The 18,840-nt window shown below is 42.7% G+C and overlaps 1 protein-coding gene and 1 long non-coding RNA gene across 3 annotated transcripts; one reads left to right on the top strand and one right to left on the bottom strand.

The window, feature by feature from the left end:
* The first annotated feature begins 4,449 nt into the window (after positions 1-4,449).
* On the top strand, positions 4,450-7,307 carry LOC109783489 (uncharacterized). Of its 2 annotated transcripts, none has more exons than XR_002237706.4 (6): positions 4,450-5,382; positions 5,467-5,544; positions 5,641-5,737; positions 5,825-6,337; positions 6,416-6,574; positions 7,067-7,307. It is a non-coding gene; the product is annotated as an uncharacterized lncRNA (long non-coding RNA). The 2 variants fall into 2 exon arrangements; XR_005773768.3 differs by having other exon boundaries at positions 5,829-6,337.
* Positions 7,308-15,541: 8,234 nt separating this feature from the next.
* LOC109783488 (F-box protein At5g07610) lies at positions 15,542-17,262 on the bottom strand. The gene is made up of 2 exons (XM_020342091.4): positions 17,136-17,262; positions 15,542-17,051 (listed from the first exon to the last, which is right to left on the bottom strand). Exon 2 carries the CDS (start codon positions 17,046-17,048, stop codon positions 15,861-15,863), a length of 1,188 nt encoding a protein of 395 aa, XP_020197680.1. The 5' UTR covers positions 17,049-17,051; positions 17,136-17,262; the 3' UTR covers positions 15,542-15,860.
* Positions 17,263-18,840: the final 1,578 nt, after the last annotated feature.

Raw genomic sequence — 18,840 nt, forward strand, 5'->3', positions numbered from 1 at the left:
CTTTCAGGCCACCTAGACCTACGTAATTCGTGAGCCAACTCATTCATTATGGTGTCACTTCCGGTGAGTTCGTCCCATGGAACTATCCTATTGTCAATCCTGAAATCGGTAGCTAGCCTCAGAAGAGTCCTGCTCATCCCAGGGTGAAAACTACGATCGAAAGGATAATGGGACATCTCAACTACACTACACTGGAATGCTTATCCACCTCCGACTGAAGGCGGTTTTATAGGTAGAGAGCACAAAATGGCGGGAAAGAACGACTGCGGTATGGCGGGAACATATGGCGGGAAAGAACGACTGCGGTATGGCGGGAACATATGGTGGGAAAAGGGTGGAGGAAAATGGGTGGCGGGAAAATATTGAGGGGAAAGGGTTGGCGGGAACATATGGGGGGAAACGGGTGGAGGGAAACGGGTGGTGAGAAAGAGTTGGCAGGAAAATATTGAGGGAAAAGGGTTGCGTGAAAATACGGGGCAAAAATGGTGCATGCATCAGTCGGCCCATAGCAGGCCAATTAGTCCCTATCGGCCGACAGATGGCTGACTGGATCCAGTCGGCCCACAGATGGCTGACTGGATCCAGTCGGCCCACAGATGGCCGACTGGACCTGAAGTTGTGGCCGACAGGCCAATCGGCCAGCAGCAAGCCGATAGGCCTCCAGTCGGCCTGCTGTGGGCCGACTAGGTCCAGTCGGCCAGCTGCCGGCCGACGGTGTATTTTTGTAAATTATTTATCGGGCGTAATATTTGTGCAGATTAATAAAAAATGTATTACTTAAAAAAATTAGCTTCATTCCCTTCACTGCAGGGCCCTCCTACGCCGCGGGTGTCACTAGAGTCTAACCCCTCACTGGCCGTAGGGTTTCATCCTCGCCGGCAAGATGTAGCTGCGTGTTCTAGATGGATATAAATAACACTATATTCATAGATCACTACAAGGATTCCGGTCTATTGCAACAAAATTTATTGCTACAACTATCTTTTGTTGCAATAGAACACAATATTACCACAAATTCCCCGGTTGTGGTAATAGGATACACATACTGCCACAACTGAGTCTGCTCGCGATAAATACTCATTTTGTTGCAATAGAGGCCCCGTATTGCAACAAACTACATCATTGTTGCAACATGGTAGTGATATTGCAACAAACAAATTATGTTGCGCGAGACAATCGTTTTGTTGTAATAGAGACTAGGTATTTCAACAAAATATCTATTCGTGGTAATATTCCAGAAGATATTCCGACATCTGTGAGACGTTGCGTTAGTTACAAATATCGTTGCATAAACTTGGCTACCTATTGCAACAAAATATGTATTGGTCGCAATATCATACATTTAAAAAAATGAAAAATATGGACAGTGTTTTATATAGGATGTAAATTTTTTAAATATACATTGAATTTTTTTGTAATATACGCCGAACAATTTTTAAAAACATATTGAACATTTTTGTGATATTGGCTGAACAATTTTTTGAAATACACCATGAATATTTTGTTGTATATGTTGAACAATTTCTTAATATATGATGAACAAGTTTCACATACAAGGTGAACAATTTCTTAATATACGATGATCATTTTGTAATACACGATGAATATTTTTATAATGTATGGCGAACCTTTTCATAATATCAGGTGAATATTTTCTTAATATATGATGAACATATTTTTAATACACGGTGAACCTTTCATATACTACAAAAAGGAAAACAGAGAAAAGAAGTAGGTAAAAAGGAAAATAGAGAAAATAAACCCAAAAAAATGAATAGAATGAAATAAGCAATAAGAAAAAGAGAAAGAACAAAGAAATCAAGAAAAGAATAAACGGATTGGCTAAGTCACATCTAGATGATATATAGTTATCTCACATCTAAGTTCACAACCACAGGATCAAACTTGCTATAAGATTTTTGTGCAGATAAATAACGTGTCGATCTTGTTTGATGTGTGTCTCCCGAGTCTGGGCTTTTTTTGTTCACTTGTCCGTTCAAGGGATACCCTGGTGTCTCGGCCTGGGCCTTTTTATTGTGGGCTTTTGTTTGTTTGGCGGCCGGCTGCGATTTTCATTTCCTTTTCAAGTCTGTGCTATGACTGACTTCAAGTTTTTCTTATTTTTGCACACTCTCATTCGACACCCTGTATTTTTTTTATTTTTTCTGTTTCATTATTTTTTAAATTATGAACTATTTAAATTCATGGTTTTTTTTATTTATATTTTCCTATTTTACCATTTTTTTATTTTCTCTTTTCCTTTCTTTCTTCATTATTTATTTGTTTTAAATTTACGAGCCTTTTTCACTCTCTTATCTTTTAACTTTAAATGTTGGGCAAATGTTTATTGCGGGTTCTTTTTGTCGCGTGCGTCCTCTGTCTGATGTCTATTTGTCGGTCTGTTCGCTCGCTCATCGTTTGTTGGACCGTTTTTGGCGGCGTGATCCGGGAGTCCCGTTTTGGATTGGTTTTGCCAATTCTCATATAGCTGAGAGTTGAAAATGTCATCTAACTCGTATACTGTTAGATACACGTGCTTCTGAGTCATGCTCGTTATTTGCAAAAAAAGAGCCATGCTCATGTGTCGTTGTGTCATGTTCTCTGTTCGTCCCTCGTGAAGAATTGATATATGACTTTTTAGTGGGCTATTTCTACTGTGTATTGAGTTTATTTTGTGGGCTATATGTTTTTTTGTGGAGGGCACGTGTATTTTTATTCCCAATTTTTTATTTTGTTTTTGTTTCCACTGTGTAGTTAGAGAAGACTGTAACTAGTTTTTTTTTATTTTCAGATTTTTTAAATTGTAGTGATGTCTCGTCTGCTTGTGTATTGCGAAAACACACGGAATTATTTCTTGGAGAAGCAAGATTCGATCCCAGCCTGCCCACATCTGTAGCCGGCAGAATAACAACTACGCCAACTCTTTTCGTTGTTCATTTTTTAGAAAACATGGTAATTGACAGTTCTTCTGGTATTATCATGTAGGATATATACCCAGTTTATTATGTGTGTTATTTTCTGATAAAAAATAATACACAATAAAAAAATTGAACTTGAGGAAACTTCAAATATTTTAAAATGTTCGTAAAAATTGGAAAATTTTCATCGGTTTTGTAAAAAGTTCATTGATTTTGAAAAAAGCTGGATTTAGCGAAAAAGTTCATAAATTTGAAAAGAAATCATCAATTCTACAAAAAAAACCATGGATTTGAAAATTCATTGATTTCAAAAAACTAAAAGTTCATGAATTTAAGAAATTATTCACAAATTATATGAAAAAACTTTGCACGAATTTTAAAAACTTCATTGAATTAGAGAAAAGTTCACGTAATTTTGAGGAAAAATTTCACGGCTTTGAAAACAGTTCATTGATTTCGAAAAAGTTCATCAATTTTAAAAAACATTCTGAAAGTTGGAAAAAGTTCATCGATTTTTTAAGAAAGTTCATCAAATTTGATAAAAGTTCATCGATTTTTTTAAACAAAGCATATCAATTTTGAAAAAAATCAGCAATTTCGAAGAAAGTTCATTGATTTTGGGAAAAGTTCATCGAATTTTCAAAAAAGTTCATCAATTTTAAAAAATATTTTCAAACTTGGAAAAAGTTCACCGATTTTGAAAAAGTTCATAAAAACGTTATCTATTTCTGAAAAAAGGTTATTAATTTTAAGAAAATCAGCAATTTCAAAGAAAGTTGATTGATTTTGGAAAAAAGTTCATCGAATTTCAAAAAAAGTTCATCAATTGTAAAAAACATTCTCATACTTGGAAAATTTTCATTGATTTTTCAAAAAAGTTCATCAAATTTGTAAAACTTCATCGATTTTTAAAAACAAATTCACCAATTTTTTATAGAAGTTCATCAAATCTGAATCAAAAAATGTTGACGCATTTAGCAAAAGAAAAGAAAAACGAAAACTAACAAAACCCATTCCAATATGAGGTTTCTGTCAAGGAGTGTAGCACACACCACCTCCATTACCCTCGCCGGCTCGGTGCCTCGTCTGTTGTTCTTGTGTCGACTGCGCAGTCTCCCCGCCATGACAACCGTCATGTACGATTGCCAACGACGAGGACATCTATCTCGGTCAGTCAGCGAAATAACCTTTTTATGAACAAATTTTAGTAATATTCATTTTAGCACCAGATATATTCCATATTGATTCGATTTTTTCCTAATTTATTTCATTATTCTAAATGTTCCCTTAAAAATTACTTTCTAAAATAATAATTAAGCATGTACTCTGCTCTATGGAAATAATGTTTAACCTTTCCGCTAAAGCCCTCAGTCTCCCCCTTTTTTTTTTTTTTGAATTTCCCACCAAATAATTTGGTCGTGTCTTCCGCCAAAAAAATCTTAACCTCCCAGCTAAACACCCCTCATAAGTGCTCCCGATTATTTCTCTTCACCATATCGTCAAGATTGGATCTGATTGGATCTGAGCTCTCTCGTTCTGCTTCCTCCCTCCTCAAGGAGTCATGACGGCGTCGACACCGCGGATCACAACGGAGTCCATCGAACATATAGTCTATCAGGTTTTTCCTTTGTCCCAAAAATCCTCCTCCTCGTAGATGTGCAGCGCAGCGCCCCCTTTCCATCGTAGAACTACCACGCCGCCGGCCGCCGTGCAGCCCTCCTCGGTCTCGCCTCCGGCATGGCCACCGGGATGCAATAGCCCGCCTCGCCTTCGTACTACAACAACCCCCGAGATGCAACATGATCCCTCGCCGGCGGCGGCGGCGGCGCACACACCGAGCTGGGAGACGGTCGACCTGCTGTCGTCGATGCCGTCCACGGCCTCGGCCACGACGACCACAGCCATGACCGGCGGCCGCGACCACAACCACGACTCCAGTATTTCTGTATTTTGGAGTGTTATGCGTAGTCTGATGGTGCCTAGTCTAATGGTGGAAGTGTGTGTGCTAGTACTGTTCCGGAATGTGCCTGTGTTGTTCTTACCAAGTTTTCTGAAGCATACCACATTCAGGCTAGACTGAAGCATACTGCCACATTTAGCTTATTTAACCATGGTAGTAGACTACTAGTAGTTTGCTTACCACATTCAGGCTAGATTACTGCATCTGGATGCATTGGGAGTAGCCTTGTCAGGATGGGCTCTAATTGGTGTGTCATGTCTATGCTTCACAGCTTCAGTATAGACTTGATTATATGTGCTCTGCTTTGATCTTTAACGCCTAGCTTTTAATTTCTAAATCAAAATCATAGACATATGCTATGCTAAAAGACTTCTGTTTTCCACGCTCCTGTTCTGCACGGTAGAACACAATTTGATTTCATTTAATCTTTTAAGCCTTTCTGCAAGGTACACAACATGCTCGCTACAGAGGAAAGAGATGATGCACATTACTCCTTTCTGCAAGGTACACAACATCCTTAAATCTTAATCACTTACCTAAATGGTGCAAATTGATAATGCTAAGTCCCTTAATTGTTTTTGTGTTCAGTAAAAAAAGGATATGTTCTCATAACAAGGATGGAAAGTATAACAGCTTACAAAAACCAATATGGACAACACAGATCTGGTAAAAAGTTTATGACATTTAAGCTACCTCTAACATTTGCTATAATACGGAAAATCCTGGATCGCTTAATCTTCAAAACTGTTAATTCTTTTACAGGAACTCAAGAACAACCTGGTACTAGCTGCTAATGACATGTGTGCACTGGACGAATGGCCATCCCATGCTCGCTGCAACCGTGCACAACTATAGAATGGTACTTTTTTTTGTTTATATTTGTGTCCTTGTTTCTTACAATGTAATACCGATTACTGCAATAATTCTTGTATGGTTTGGGTTGTAGAAAGTGATGGACAAAAGAAGAAAGGGCGAGGTGTACTTTTCGTATTTAGGACAAAGCATTTAAAGAGGTTCGAAACAAAGAAAATGAAACTGAAGGTCCAGTTTCCAGTGAACATAGAAGCAATATTTTCCAGACCGCATAGAAAGACACTCCGCAATGCAACTCATCACAGCCTCATGGGTATGGATACATGGCCAAACCACCAAGTGGTTCCGAAAAGGATTAAATCACAATTTGAAGAGTAAGCACGTGCTACAACAGAGATCCAAAAGATAAACTCTGAGCTCAGCCATCAGGTCACCAAATTACAAGATCAATTACAAGCTGAACGTGAAAGCACACAAGAAAGGATTAACTTGGAGCGTGCTGAGAGAAAACCTTGAGGAGAGGTTAAAAGAAGAGCGTGCTGAAACGGAAAGATTGTTGGAAGAGGAGCGAAGATCAACACTGGAATTTGAGAAAAACATGATGGCAAAGTTTGCACAGTTGTCCCAACAGACGCAAACACATCAGGTAATTAGTCATATGCTTGCAAATTTGTAAGATTTATTTTGCTTGCTTGCATTGCTAAAAGTGCACTTCTATTTGCAGATGAATAAGAAAAGGACTGGCAAAGAAAATAGTAATCCAAACTTGCAAAATACTCTTTTACAGACCGCTAGTACTACTGGGACTCTAGGTACAAGGCACAATGTAATTGCTCCCAATACGCTCATACAAGCTGCAACAATTCGAATGTTTCGAGCAATGGTAAGTCACAAGCTTGGTTTGTCTTCATGTTGACCTTTATTTGATACGCAAATAGCATTCATAATGTGCAATTGTCAACTTGCTTGCATTATTGTATTTTTGTTGTTGTTGAAGCACATAAAGTAGGGAAGCTAGAAATAGAACAGTTTTCGGAGAAGTTTAGATGTTTTATTAATTTAGGTAATTATTCTTGTGTTTGAACTACAAATTCTTTTGTGAAATTATCCAATTCTTTTTGCATTGCACCTGATTGTTAATGGAGTGGTACATCAGGCACAAGCATTTGCTTGCTAGTTGTTGTAGTCATAACAATTGGGCAGAAAGGTACTATGCATGTATGAATATAGTAATTATACAATTGTCATGACAATGGTTATATCTTTATGCTAATTAGTCGTTGTGTTGTTTCTTTCTTTTCTTGACTAATTATTTTCTATTTTCAATTAACTTGAGCTAACTAAAATTTTGATTTCTTCATTGCATGATCCAAAGATTTAACTAGAATGGACTCTAGACCACGGACAATTTACTCTTCGCTCTTAATTAGGTTGGCACATTCAGTATGTTGAATGCGTGCTAAATTATATTTCAGTTTCATTTGATGGATATTGGCTATGCAAATATTGACATTCTATGAATGTACATCATATATGTATTATCTGAATCATGTAATTGAATGCATGTATATTTTTTTCTGGTTGCAATAGGCTATTGCCACAACCTATTTTTGGTTGGAACATGGTGGCACAATGAAGAATGTTGCGTTTTATCAAATCTTAGTTGCCATGCCGACCTATTTTGTTGCACTAGGCTGTTGCGATGCTACACTTTATATTATCGCAATAACTTACCACTACAAACAGACAGTCCATTGAGATAACTACTTATCGCCACCAATTCAGTTTTGTTGGAATAGTCCTTTCGCCATGAAAAGTCTGTATTGTCGCAACAGCCTTTCACCACAAATGTCTTTCTGTTGTGACAACTATTTATCACCACCAAAATGATTATGCTGTAATTTATCACCACCAAAATGATTATGCTGTAATTTTAGTATTACCACGTCCGGAGAGACGTTGCCTTACGTCACTAGGGTATTGCCACAATTGACTATTACCACGGATGAACATGCGCCACGAGAAAAGAGTTGTTGGCATAGGTTATTGCCACAAATCCCGGCACGATTTGGCACTTGTTGCATTAAGCTATCGCCACAAACCAAATTGTGGCATAAAATGCGAGCTGCCACGAGGGAAAATGTGGCAATTTGTCGCATGGTTGTTGCAATAGCACGCTTTCTTGCCACGTTTCTTTTTTTGTGGCAATAACCTATTACCATGTGTCCTGTCGCAATGGTTGGCAACGAACATCATGTTGTGGCAATAGGTACCTATTGCGACAATTGGGCACTTATTGCGACGAATGATTTTGTTGCAATAGACCCTGATCCTTGTAGTCGATGATGAATAGAATGTTCCAAACAACCGCAAGTGGCTCACATTGTGCTTCAAAGTCCATTTTCCTGTAACGTGGTCCTCAAGAACTCAGATTGATAGTTCAGAACACTAGTAGAAAAGAGGGCTTTGGTATACCCTGTGTCCCGATAACTTCAACATGAGGGGGGGTTCGACATACCCCCTCCCCGATAACATTATTTTCCCATGTATGTATGTCGTCGTTGTCGATATAACCCCCTCCCGGATAACTTCGACCGTGATAACTTATACCACGGGAGCACCCCCCGGCCCTCTCGCTCGACCAAAACTCTCGAGGACACCCAAACCCTAGGAAAAAACGATGTCAGTCTCCTACCCCCTCCCGCCGCGCCCCTACCCTTGAAGCGTTGCCGAGGCCACCCCAAACCCGGAATAAGCTAGGTCTACGTTTGCACTAATATATCCACCTGCTGTCATGTTTGTGTAATAATTGCCATGTTGTAATGTTTGCAGAAACAATGGAGCATGGACGAGACGAGGAAGCAGAAGAGGTGTTGGGGGACATAATCTTAGCCGGAGGTGATGTCTTGTCGTATCTTAACGACAATGATGGTCTGGAAGAACAGGGTGAAGAAGCAGGCTACGGTGATCGAAGAGTGGAGGAGGAAAGACATGATTATGATGGCTCCGGTGACCCAATGCTGGTGCAAGAAGGAGCCCGTGGTGACGGCTCCGGTGACCGAACAGAGTCCGGCCAGGTAAATATATTAGTTAAGCCTGTGCTGACTAGCTAATTGATGCATCCATTGTTTTGGTATGTACACATATTAATTAACTCTCGTCTTTCTTCTTTTTTCTAGCCCTCCGGATCGAGCACAACTTCGGTAAAGAGACGAGGCCCGAAGAGAAAGTTGCGCTCGGATGAAAGGTTTGAGATCACAGCAATCGCGCGCGACGGCCAACCGATTGAACCCATCCGGACAAAGGAAGCATTTGCTGCTCAGTGCGGGGTTCTTGTTAGGGACAAGATCCCGATCAGCATCCACCAATGGTATAAGCCTAAGAAGGAAGACCCTGAGGTGTCTTATGTCAATGATATGCAGAAAGATGATCTTTGGACTGAGCTGAAGGCAAATTTCACCCTACCGCCAGAGGAGGATCCGGAGAAGCCAGTTAAAGAGCAATTAATCAAGTCTCATGCTCTGAAGAAGATGGCAGACCTATTCAGGAGGTGGAAGAATGAGCTGAAAACGTTTGTCGACAAAGAAGACACCAGAATTCATCGGCAAATATGAGAAGATCAGAGATCACTGGCCCGCATTTGTGGCCCACAAGACATCGGAAAAGAGTAAGAAGTTGTCAGCGACAAACAAGAAAAATGCTGCGAAGAAGAAGCTTCACCATCGCACGGGGTCAGGTGGCTACCTCAAAGCCCAGCCTAAGTGGGCCAAGGCTGAGAATGATCTGCTTGATAAAGGGATCGAACCAGAGACAATGAACTGGCCAGACCGTTGCCGGACTTGGTTCTTCGGGGCTGGCGGAACCTTGGACCATGTATCTGCGAAGTGCGTTTGGACGGACGAGCAAATGAGAATACCAGTCAAGAGGCTTCAGCACTATATCGATGCAGCGCACCAAGGGACGTTCGTTCCAGACAGAGAGAACGACGAGCTCACAATGGCCCTCAGGAATCCTGAGCACCCTGGACGGACACGAGGCACGCAGGCTCCGTTCCGTGGGAGGCTGGTTTTCCGAACGCAGGCGGTTACAAATGCCGGGAGAGGAGGACAAAAGTGGAGCAGACCCAAATTCAGAAGCTGCACGAAAGGGTTCAAGCGCTAGAGGAACGAGACGTAGCTCGCAGCAATCGACCTGCCGAAACTACCCCCGAAGCTACCCCGCCATCTCAGCGGAGAAGCAGCGTGGCTTCCACCAAGCTGCTTCAGCCGGAGCATGTCTTGACGGCTCCTGCTAGCTACCCCGTGGATGCTATCACGGAGTCTCAACATTGCCACCTTATGACGCGATGGGAGAACTTCAAAGTCAAGGCGGATGTCGGCTCTGTTCGACCTCCTGAACCCGGCGCAACTTTTCACCGTCGTCCGATTCCAGAAGGATATGCTAGGGTGACTGTGGACGAAATAACGGAGGGGAGCTTGACCACCCTACCGGTGAAGGGGAGACTCGGCTGGGTTCTGCTCTGAAGACTCCATGCCTATGGCGGAAGGAGCTCATCAACCTTCCGAACTGGACGCCTCCGGCGAGTAAGGGCACTCCGCCTCCTCCTCCACCTCCTCCTCCGGCGAGTGATCAGGGCACTCAGCCTCCTTCGGCGCGTGGCGGCACTCTGCCTCCTCCTCCGGCGAGTGATCAGGGCACTCAGCCTCCTTCTCCGGCGCGTGGCGGCTCTCCGCCTCCTTCTCCGCCTACGCCGGCGCGCCCGAGCAGCCAGCCTCCTCCTTCTCCGCCTTGTCAGCAAGGGCGGAAGAGACCCGCCGCCGCTTCGGCTGCTCCGGCGCGTCGTAGTCCTTCTCCTCCGCCTTGTAAGAAAGGAAAGAAGACAGCCGCAGCCGCTCCGTCTGCTATGCCGGCGTCTAGCAGTATAGCCAGAGGCGGGAGGCAATACAGATTCAGTCCTTCTCTGAAGACTCCAGAGAAGTTACCATACGGGAGGACCGAGGAGGAAACCACGAAGATCGTGCGAGCCGAAGTGACGAACTTCTTTGAAGGGGTGAAAGCAAAGAAACATCCACCTCCGAAGGAGAGGGTAGATCCGGTGAAAGCGAAGCGCACTCTGGCTGCCCTGACAAAACCACCAAAGTCTCCGCCGAAAGGCAACTATGAGCGCATTATTGCAAAGACATTTGTCGAAGCGGAGCGGTCGGGAAGTACTGTCAGTGATAAAAAGGTTAAAAGAACGACGAGCTGAGAAAAAAAAATGCCCAGCTCGGCGAACAAGCGAACCAATCGTGCCCCCCGCTCAAGCTGTCTAGCGACATCGTCGCTAATGATCCGAGGATGGTGGCCGGTTATAGCAATCTTGGAGATTACCTGCCCGACGATGTACATTATGATTTCTTGAAGGTGGACGAACACAAATACCATTACGGGAAGCCTCTTGTCAAAGATGAAAGATCTCTAACAACGATGATGCGAAGATTACATGATTGGTACATGAAAACCTGCAGAGAGTCTGGGGGGAGGGATACTTTAATGCTGAGAGTTAAAGAGGAGCATGACCTCGTTGGAATTGAACTGTTGAATGTTCCATTTGAGGAGTTCTTCCAGTTTTTCAATCAAAAGGCCCACGATAAATCAACGGTCACTTGCTACTGTCTGTAAGTAGTACTATTTCTGTCATTAAGTCTCTCTATATAGGTCAGCTCTTTCATTGCATGTATTTATAATTATTCTCACTATATTATGCAGATTGAAGATCGCCGAATTGAAGAAAAGACAAATCGGTGATATTGGATTCATTAACACAAATCTCATAGATGCAACTGAGGTTAAATATCATGCCGAAAATACCGAGGCCAACTTGCTACGATCGTTGGTAACAAATGAAAACAAAGATATAATACTCTTTCCTTACAACTTCAAGTGAGTGTTACTGTCTTGAGCATATTTAGTTTCCCTTATTAGTCCAGGTTATAGTAATGTAATTGATGACTTATGCATGCGTGCGTAGCTTCCACTATATTCTCCTAGAGATTAAGCTTGAGCAGGGAGTAGTAACCGTCTTAGACTCGAGACGAAAAGATCCCCAGGACTATGCGGACATGACTCAAATGCTCGAGAAGTAAGTTAAATCGATCATTATCCACCATATCAGCAACTTTGTTCATTTCCTGATATCAAGTAATTGTTTTCTTTGTCTGGCAGGGTTTGGAGAAAATTCACCAAAAAAGCTCCGGGACTGCCGAAGAAGCTGCAATTTAGACACCCGAAAGTAAGTACTATAGTAGCATGTTCCGTGCATCTCCTAGTGATTCAAGCGCTAGTTTCATCAATACCATTTACCATGCTTGCTTATCAGTTTGATTGACCTCTATTTCTTGTAAAGTGGTTGTGGCAGGAACAAGGGAAAGATTTCTGTGGATACTAAGTTTGCGAGTCTATCCGCCACACGACCTGTGAGCGGGGCTACTCTGACGAACAATATGAAGTGCGTAAGAAATAATATTCATAATTTTATTTTATTACCATCATTTGTGTTGAGTTTCATTTATTCAAATTAGATCTTTCGGATGCGGGATGAACTCCTAGCACCAGATCGTATGCGAGCAATTCAAGAGGAATTGGCGGCATTCTTCCTTGACCACGTGATCGCTGAAAACGGAGAATACTATGTGGACCCTGTGTTCATATATAATTAGGAGATTATATTGTAAGAGATAATTATTGTATATATGTAGCCAGTAGTGTCGGATAGATATATGAGAACTTGTTGTTCGACCAATCTCTCGGAGAAGGAGAGGTGGTCGATATCACTTCTCTCTATATGCATATGTTCATGACGATCTTCTGTTTCCTTCATTTTCTTACTAGCTAGCGTGTCTAGTCCTCTCTATACGTATATAGTACGTAGCGTCGACCAAGCACGGAGATAAGAGAGGACACTTCTCTCTATTAAGTAGCTAGCTAACACAATATATGAAACACCTAAATTAACCCCCCAAACCCCCCCCCTTTAAAAACAAAAAACAAAAACCCCAGCCCCTGAAATGCTGACGTGTGGATGCCTATTGGTCCCGGTTAGTGCCACCAACCGGGACCAAAGGCCCTCCTACCTGGGCTCGCCACACCGGCCACGTGGAGGCCCATCTATCCTCGTTCGTGTAAGAACCGGGACTAAAGGGCTAGGGCATTAGTAACGACCCTTTAGTCCCGGTTCAAAAACCGGGACAAAAGGCCCTTACCAACCGGGACAGATGACCCTTTTTCTACTAGTGGAACCATCATAATCAGCAGGACTATTTGCAAAATATCACTGTCCCTGTGATGGAAATATGCCATTGATAACATCAACATAGCAAGGTGGCTTAGGAATAGGAACAAGCCACCAATTATCTCCTTCCACATCGACAGATACTATTGAATTATTATAGGCGGCCAAATTTAGGGTCCAGTTTAAATATGAGCTTGGTGAATTATTGGGTATCACAAATGGACTATACTCAACTGTTCGATATTTCCATGCTCCAACTTTGGACGAGTAAATTGCTAGTGTTTGGATGCGTCCATAGCAATTGCTTTGCTCGTCCTCGACTATACCCCACGCCTCCTCATCTACGAACTCAAATACATGGAAATGGGAAGAAACGGCCGGGTCGAATACCAGGCGAGCAACGCTCACCATGTTGGACCAATCGGTGGCAGGCACGGTGAAGCGGGGAGAGCGTCAGCAGCACCGGCGAGCAAAGGGTTTGGGCTTTGCGCAGCTGTAATATGGACAACTGAGAAGCTGCACTACAACACTACCCAAGCAAGACATTTAGTGCCCATTTGTCAATGAATCTGAGAACAAGGGAACATATGAATAAAAAGGTGTCTTCCGCTCCCAGTCGGACCCTTCAACTTGACAATCAGATCCAAGTTGATGTAAAAAATGCAGCTCCTTACCATGTCATATGACATCCCCACAGACCACGAGTATCATATTGCGTTCTCGGTGGAATGAGATGACATTGTAATTCTTTTCAAAATAAATAAATAGTTTCAAGTTGCCGACATTGCGCTTCAAGGTGCAGTTTCCTCTATGGTAGTCCTCAAGAACACAGACTGATAGTTCAGGAATACCGAAACCAGCAGTACTGTTTGCGAAATACAATCGACTCCGTGATAGAAAAACATCATTTGTAAAATCATCATCATAGTATGGTCGCTTAGGAATATCAATGATCCACGAAATATTTACTTCAACGTCTACAGCTACTATTAATTTATCAAAGGCAGCCAAATGTAGGACCCTGTTGAGAAAAACACTCCTCAAATTCCAGGGCATTGCAAATGAAATGTCGTCATCCGCCATAATTTCTGTGAGACTAGCCACAATGGGAGTAACTTCAACAGTGACATCGAGTCTAACTAAACAAATTTGCTTATGTGGCAATGAGTTAGTGAGAGAGGTAGTTTGAGAAACTTAGCTACTTACTGTAACATCACATGTCCCAATGCAATATGAGTCTGTAACTTAATAAATGAGGCTTTGCATGTTACCATATGAATGGTAGTAATATAGTCTAAGGATATGTGTATGTTACTAGTGTATATTACTCTTCATTGTGGCTAGTCTGACCATCCACACTCCAGCTTTGAACAAGTAGATCGCCAATGCTTTGGTGTGTTTAACACATATGCTCATATCCTCATATACACCAAGGTCTCATCATTTATGAATTGGAACACATGAAAGTGGGAGGGGACGGAAGGGTCGAACCCTAAGCGAGCGACCACCACCTCACTGGACCAGTTGGTTGGAAGAACGACCACCCATTTCTCAGTAGCGGGACTGCACACAAATCAAAAAAGGAGAAGAAAAAGAAAGGTTACCATGCACGTACCTTACTTTCTTTTCCAACAAAAAATGCAATGGCATGTTTTTTTTACTGAACAACGAAAATCAGTTTTGTTACGTTCAAATTTGCGCTCACGGTTGGCTCCTAACTTTGTTGCCATTGCTTACACCTTGTTTCTGAACCATGAGCCAGCTGAGGGTACCAAGGGAATAATATTAACGGGGAGCTGTAATTTGTAGCTAACATGTATATATAGGTAGCAGCACATCCTACAAGCCTAGTATTTGATTCCTGAACTATATATGTACATCAACAGGGAGTTCAATGATTGTATCCAACAATCCAATACAGCAATGCTGGTCCACCGTCCACAGCATGCATGATGCATCTTCAGTAGCAGAAAATAAATAATTTGATCTTGTGGACACAGGAAGCAGCTGATCTTGTGATATCAGGCACGGTTGCATGAAATTAGAAAATTTTCAGTTGCTTGCATGTGATGCAATGCCAACAGCAGGCTTAGACATTGCTCACTCCAGGTCACCCCAATAGCAAGACATTTCCAGGCTGGATATTATGAATTAAAAAAATCACCTTAGCAGAAGTTATAGGCATGCAATCTGCATCACCTTGACATAAATCCAGTTTGAACTACCAAGATGTACACCTCAACAACACTATCTAATCATAAGAAACATACCTTACATATAGAGATCATTTCATCACTGAGAGGAGATAAACAAAAGCTTCCAAACCATATTGTTATGCACTGAAATAATGGTACTCATTGTTCGGCTAAACCTTACCCCCAAATCTATTTTCTTTTTGTGCCTATAGTGTTTGTAATCGGTTTTCGCCTGGTTTTCCTCAATTAACTGGGCAAGTTGCTAAAAAAAATTGATCCATTTGAGATTTCAGAGTTTCAGATATTCCAGCATGATAAAGCAAATAAAGATCCATGTATCTACCAAAATGCTAGAATTCCCCACATACCAAGTAGACAACACAACTTCTGCATCCAAAAGTTGCAATACGTAAATTATTCACAAACAAATAAATAACTCGAAATCAGAATCTAGATAGTAAAGACATTGATAACGGTTCAACAGAATGATCATAGTAACCATAGTTAGGTACTTGGGAGGTAATACATATAAGCACAAAAACACAAACACAATTACTGAGTTGACCGAATAGCATACATAGTGCAGTCCAAAAACTATCACAACTTCATAAAGATCTACCCAAGTCACTGTTGCTTGTATGCAATACCTAGCTCCAATATCATTGGAAAGACATATGTGAAGCTGCATTACGCAAGTAAGACTTCTAGTTCTCATCTCCAAGTGACTCTGAAAACAAGCGAACATATGGAACATAAGGAGGCCTGCATTCCCATCCAAGTTGGCGTAAAATACACAGCTCCCCGGAATCCATGTCGTATGACATTAGTGTTTTCTCTTCTCCACTGACTATAAAAATCAAACCGTGTTCTGGATGGATTGAAATAACACTATAATAATCCGCAAATGATGAATACTCTCTTCCGAACAAGTGCAAGTGGCTCACATTGTGCTTCAAAGTCCATTTTCCTGTAACATAGTCCTCAAGAACCCAGACTGACAGTTTAGAACGATCAGACTCAGCAAAATACAAGTGTCCCTGTGATGGAAATACGCCACCTATACAATCAGCATAGTATGGTGGCTCAGGAACATCAACGAGCCACCAATTAGCTCCTTCCACATCAACAGCCACTACACATTCATAGGCAGGCAAATGCAAGATCCCATTAAAAAATGCACTTACTGAATTCTCGGGTATCACAAATGGACCATGTTCAACTGTTTGATATTTCCAAGCTCCAGTTTTGGACGAATAAATTGCTAATGCTTCGATGCGTCCACAGCAATCAGCATCGAGCTCGTCCTCGGCTATACCCCGTGACTGCTCATCTATGAACTCAAATACTTGGAAATGGGATGAAACGGCCGGGTCAAAAACCAGGCGAGCAACGCTCACCATGCTGGACCCGTCAGTGGCAGGCACGGCCACCCATTTCCCAGTAGTGGGATTGCACACCACATAATAATAAAATGCCATGGGATCCACAGCCATCCAGCAGTGGCAGAGGAGGAGCCCATTGCAGCCGTCCAAGATGTCAAGGCGCTCGCAATCGGGCAGGAATGACAATGAGGGGTCGACCAGAGGATAGCGTTGGCGCGACAGATTGGTAAAATAACGAGCATTTCTGGGGGAGCGGAATGCGTTGGAACCTTCGTGGAAGAAGCCGGCGATGGACTGCGGCATCTTCTTTTGGTGCTCGCGGTGGGAGATGAGGTCGCGCCAGCGCGTGGAGACGCATTGGCAGCAGCAGGTCGACTTGTACGGCACGCGCGAGATGATATCTGCGAGGATGTCGTCCGTGAGCTTGGACACCGGGCTCCCCTTCAGGCGCTTCTTCTTCTTCTTCTTGGAGTCCCTCGCCATGGCCGTCCGTGGAGATGAGGAGCTCATAGTCTGCGCAGATCGGGAGAAGGAGGGGAAAAGATTAGAGATCCATCCCGGGTGTGAGGGGGGAGCGTGAGGGAAGAGAGGGTCTACCAGGTGCTTGCTGCGGGAACGGCGAAGCGATGAGCGTCGAGAGCTTCAGCTGCGCCGGCTAGCGCGGCTGCGAGATGCGGCGGCGGAGCTGGGAAGTGAAGTGGAGACGACGAGGGAAGTGAAGTGCAGGGTTGGGCCGTGTGACCTTCTCTTTTCCTTTTTGCTGGAGCGGGCCGCGCGCAGTCGAACGGGCCTGTACATCCTCAAGGAAATAAATTTGAACATGAGAAAATTGCAACTACCCCTCAAAAAAAAGAGAGAGAGAAATTTGCATCCGAAACTCTTTCTTCTTCAATTTTTTATATTGCTCGTCAGATGGTATCACTATTAACATGGTTAATGCATCACTTGAGCATGGAACTGAACAAGTACAAATTTTCATTCACTTATTTCCATCACTTCAGCCATGTGATTCTCCTTGTACCAGGTGCAACAACCATCAAATTGAATTGCCTTTACACTAGCTCAGTATTTTTACAGAAGGATAGTATAGAACGACTAACAAATTGAAGCATTTGTTTCAAAAAAGAATTTTCAATGTGCTAGAAGATACTATGGTCTTGATTTAGGCTGTGTAAATATTTAATGTGGACCCACTGCACCAACCACTGATCTTATCTATAATACCTAAATAGTTCATCCGCACTATATGATTTCTCTTGACATGCAGCCTATCCACATCTGCATACATGCCATGTCATCAGTTACCGTCCAATCATTTTTCTCGGTTCCACGTAAACAACCGAACGGTCTACCAGAAAGAAACAACGCTTCTGTAATTGACGATGAGGGCATGTGAGGCCACCCGCCTGGCTCCAAGGCGTAATTATCTTCTTATTCCTGGACTTCCGTAACAGACACACTTTAACTTCCTCGAGTCGCTTCATGGGCCATGATTTCCGGAATCATAAAATCCACCACCGGCGTGTGTGTGTCCTACTCCTTCTTTATCCCGTCTCCACCGCATCTCTCGCGATCCCTCCATCTTCATATCACCGCCGGCCATCTCATGCCGCATGCGGCTACGCCTTCACCTCCTCTTGCCGCCCCAGTGCGCCTTCGCCGCCGGTCGCGCCATACCACGCCGCCGTCTTACTGCAGAGGCCAGGAGGAGTTGTCGTGCGACCGGATGCCCCGCGAAACGTGGATCTTGAGCCGCCGCCACCCCCCGTCTTTTCTATCAGGATGGATGCTTCCGCACAAAATCTGCATAGCTGCTGGTGACTACAAGTGTTAACCTGCTCTCTCAAGGCACACCCAACGTACGATCGGAGGAAAACTTTCTGTACAGACTCCATGAAACCGAGGAGGTATATAACTATATATTTATTTTTTTTGTTCAGAGGTGTGGATCTGCTATATTTATTTTTGACAAGCTTTGGTAATGATATGACATGTCACTTTCCGTTATTTAATTTGTTCAAAGGTGTGGATCTGCTATATTTGTTTTTGTCCCATGATGTCTCTTTGCTTTGTTAAACATGAAAATGCGTGCATCATCGCTGACCATGTATTGTCATTCTTGCGCATCACAGGAACTGATGAGATTAAAAGAGAAGTATGGAGGAATTGATGGGATTAAAGGAGAAGTATGGTGTCCAGTTGTACGGAAAAATTTGATACATTCAGGACAACAGTCATGAGAAGATTGTTTCTAGAGGACCAATGAAGATTTAATATAAATCCTTATGATGAACTTTGCATA

This window comes from Aegilops tauschii, chromosome 3 (genome assembly GCF_002575655.3).
Source record: "Aegilops tauschii subsp. strangulata cultivar AL8/78 chromosome 3, Aet v6.0, whole genome shotgun sequence".
Classification (NCBI taxonomy): Eukaryota; Viridiplantae; Streptophyta; class Magnoliopsida; order Poales; family Poaceae; genus Aegilops; species Aegilops tauschii.

What these genes read in the sequence shown, in the direction of transcription:
- LOC109783488 (XM_020342091.4), bottom strand. Translation starts at nt 17,048, where the DNA reads ATGAGCTCCTCATCTCCACGGACGGCCATGGCGAGGGACTCCAAGAAG.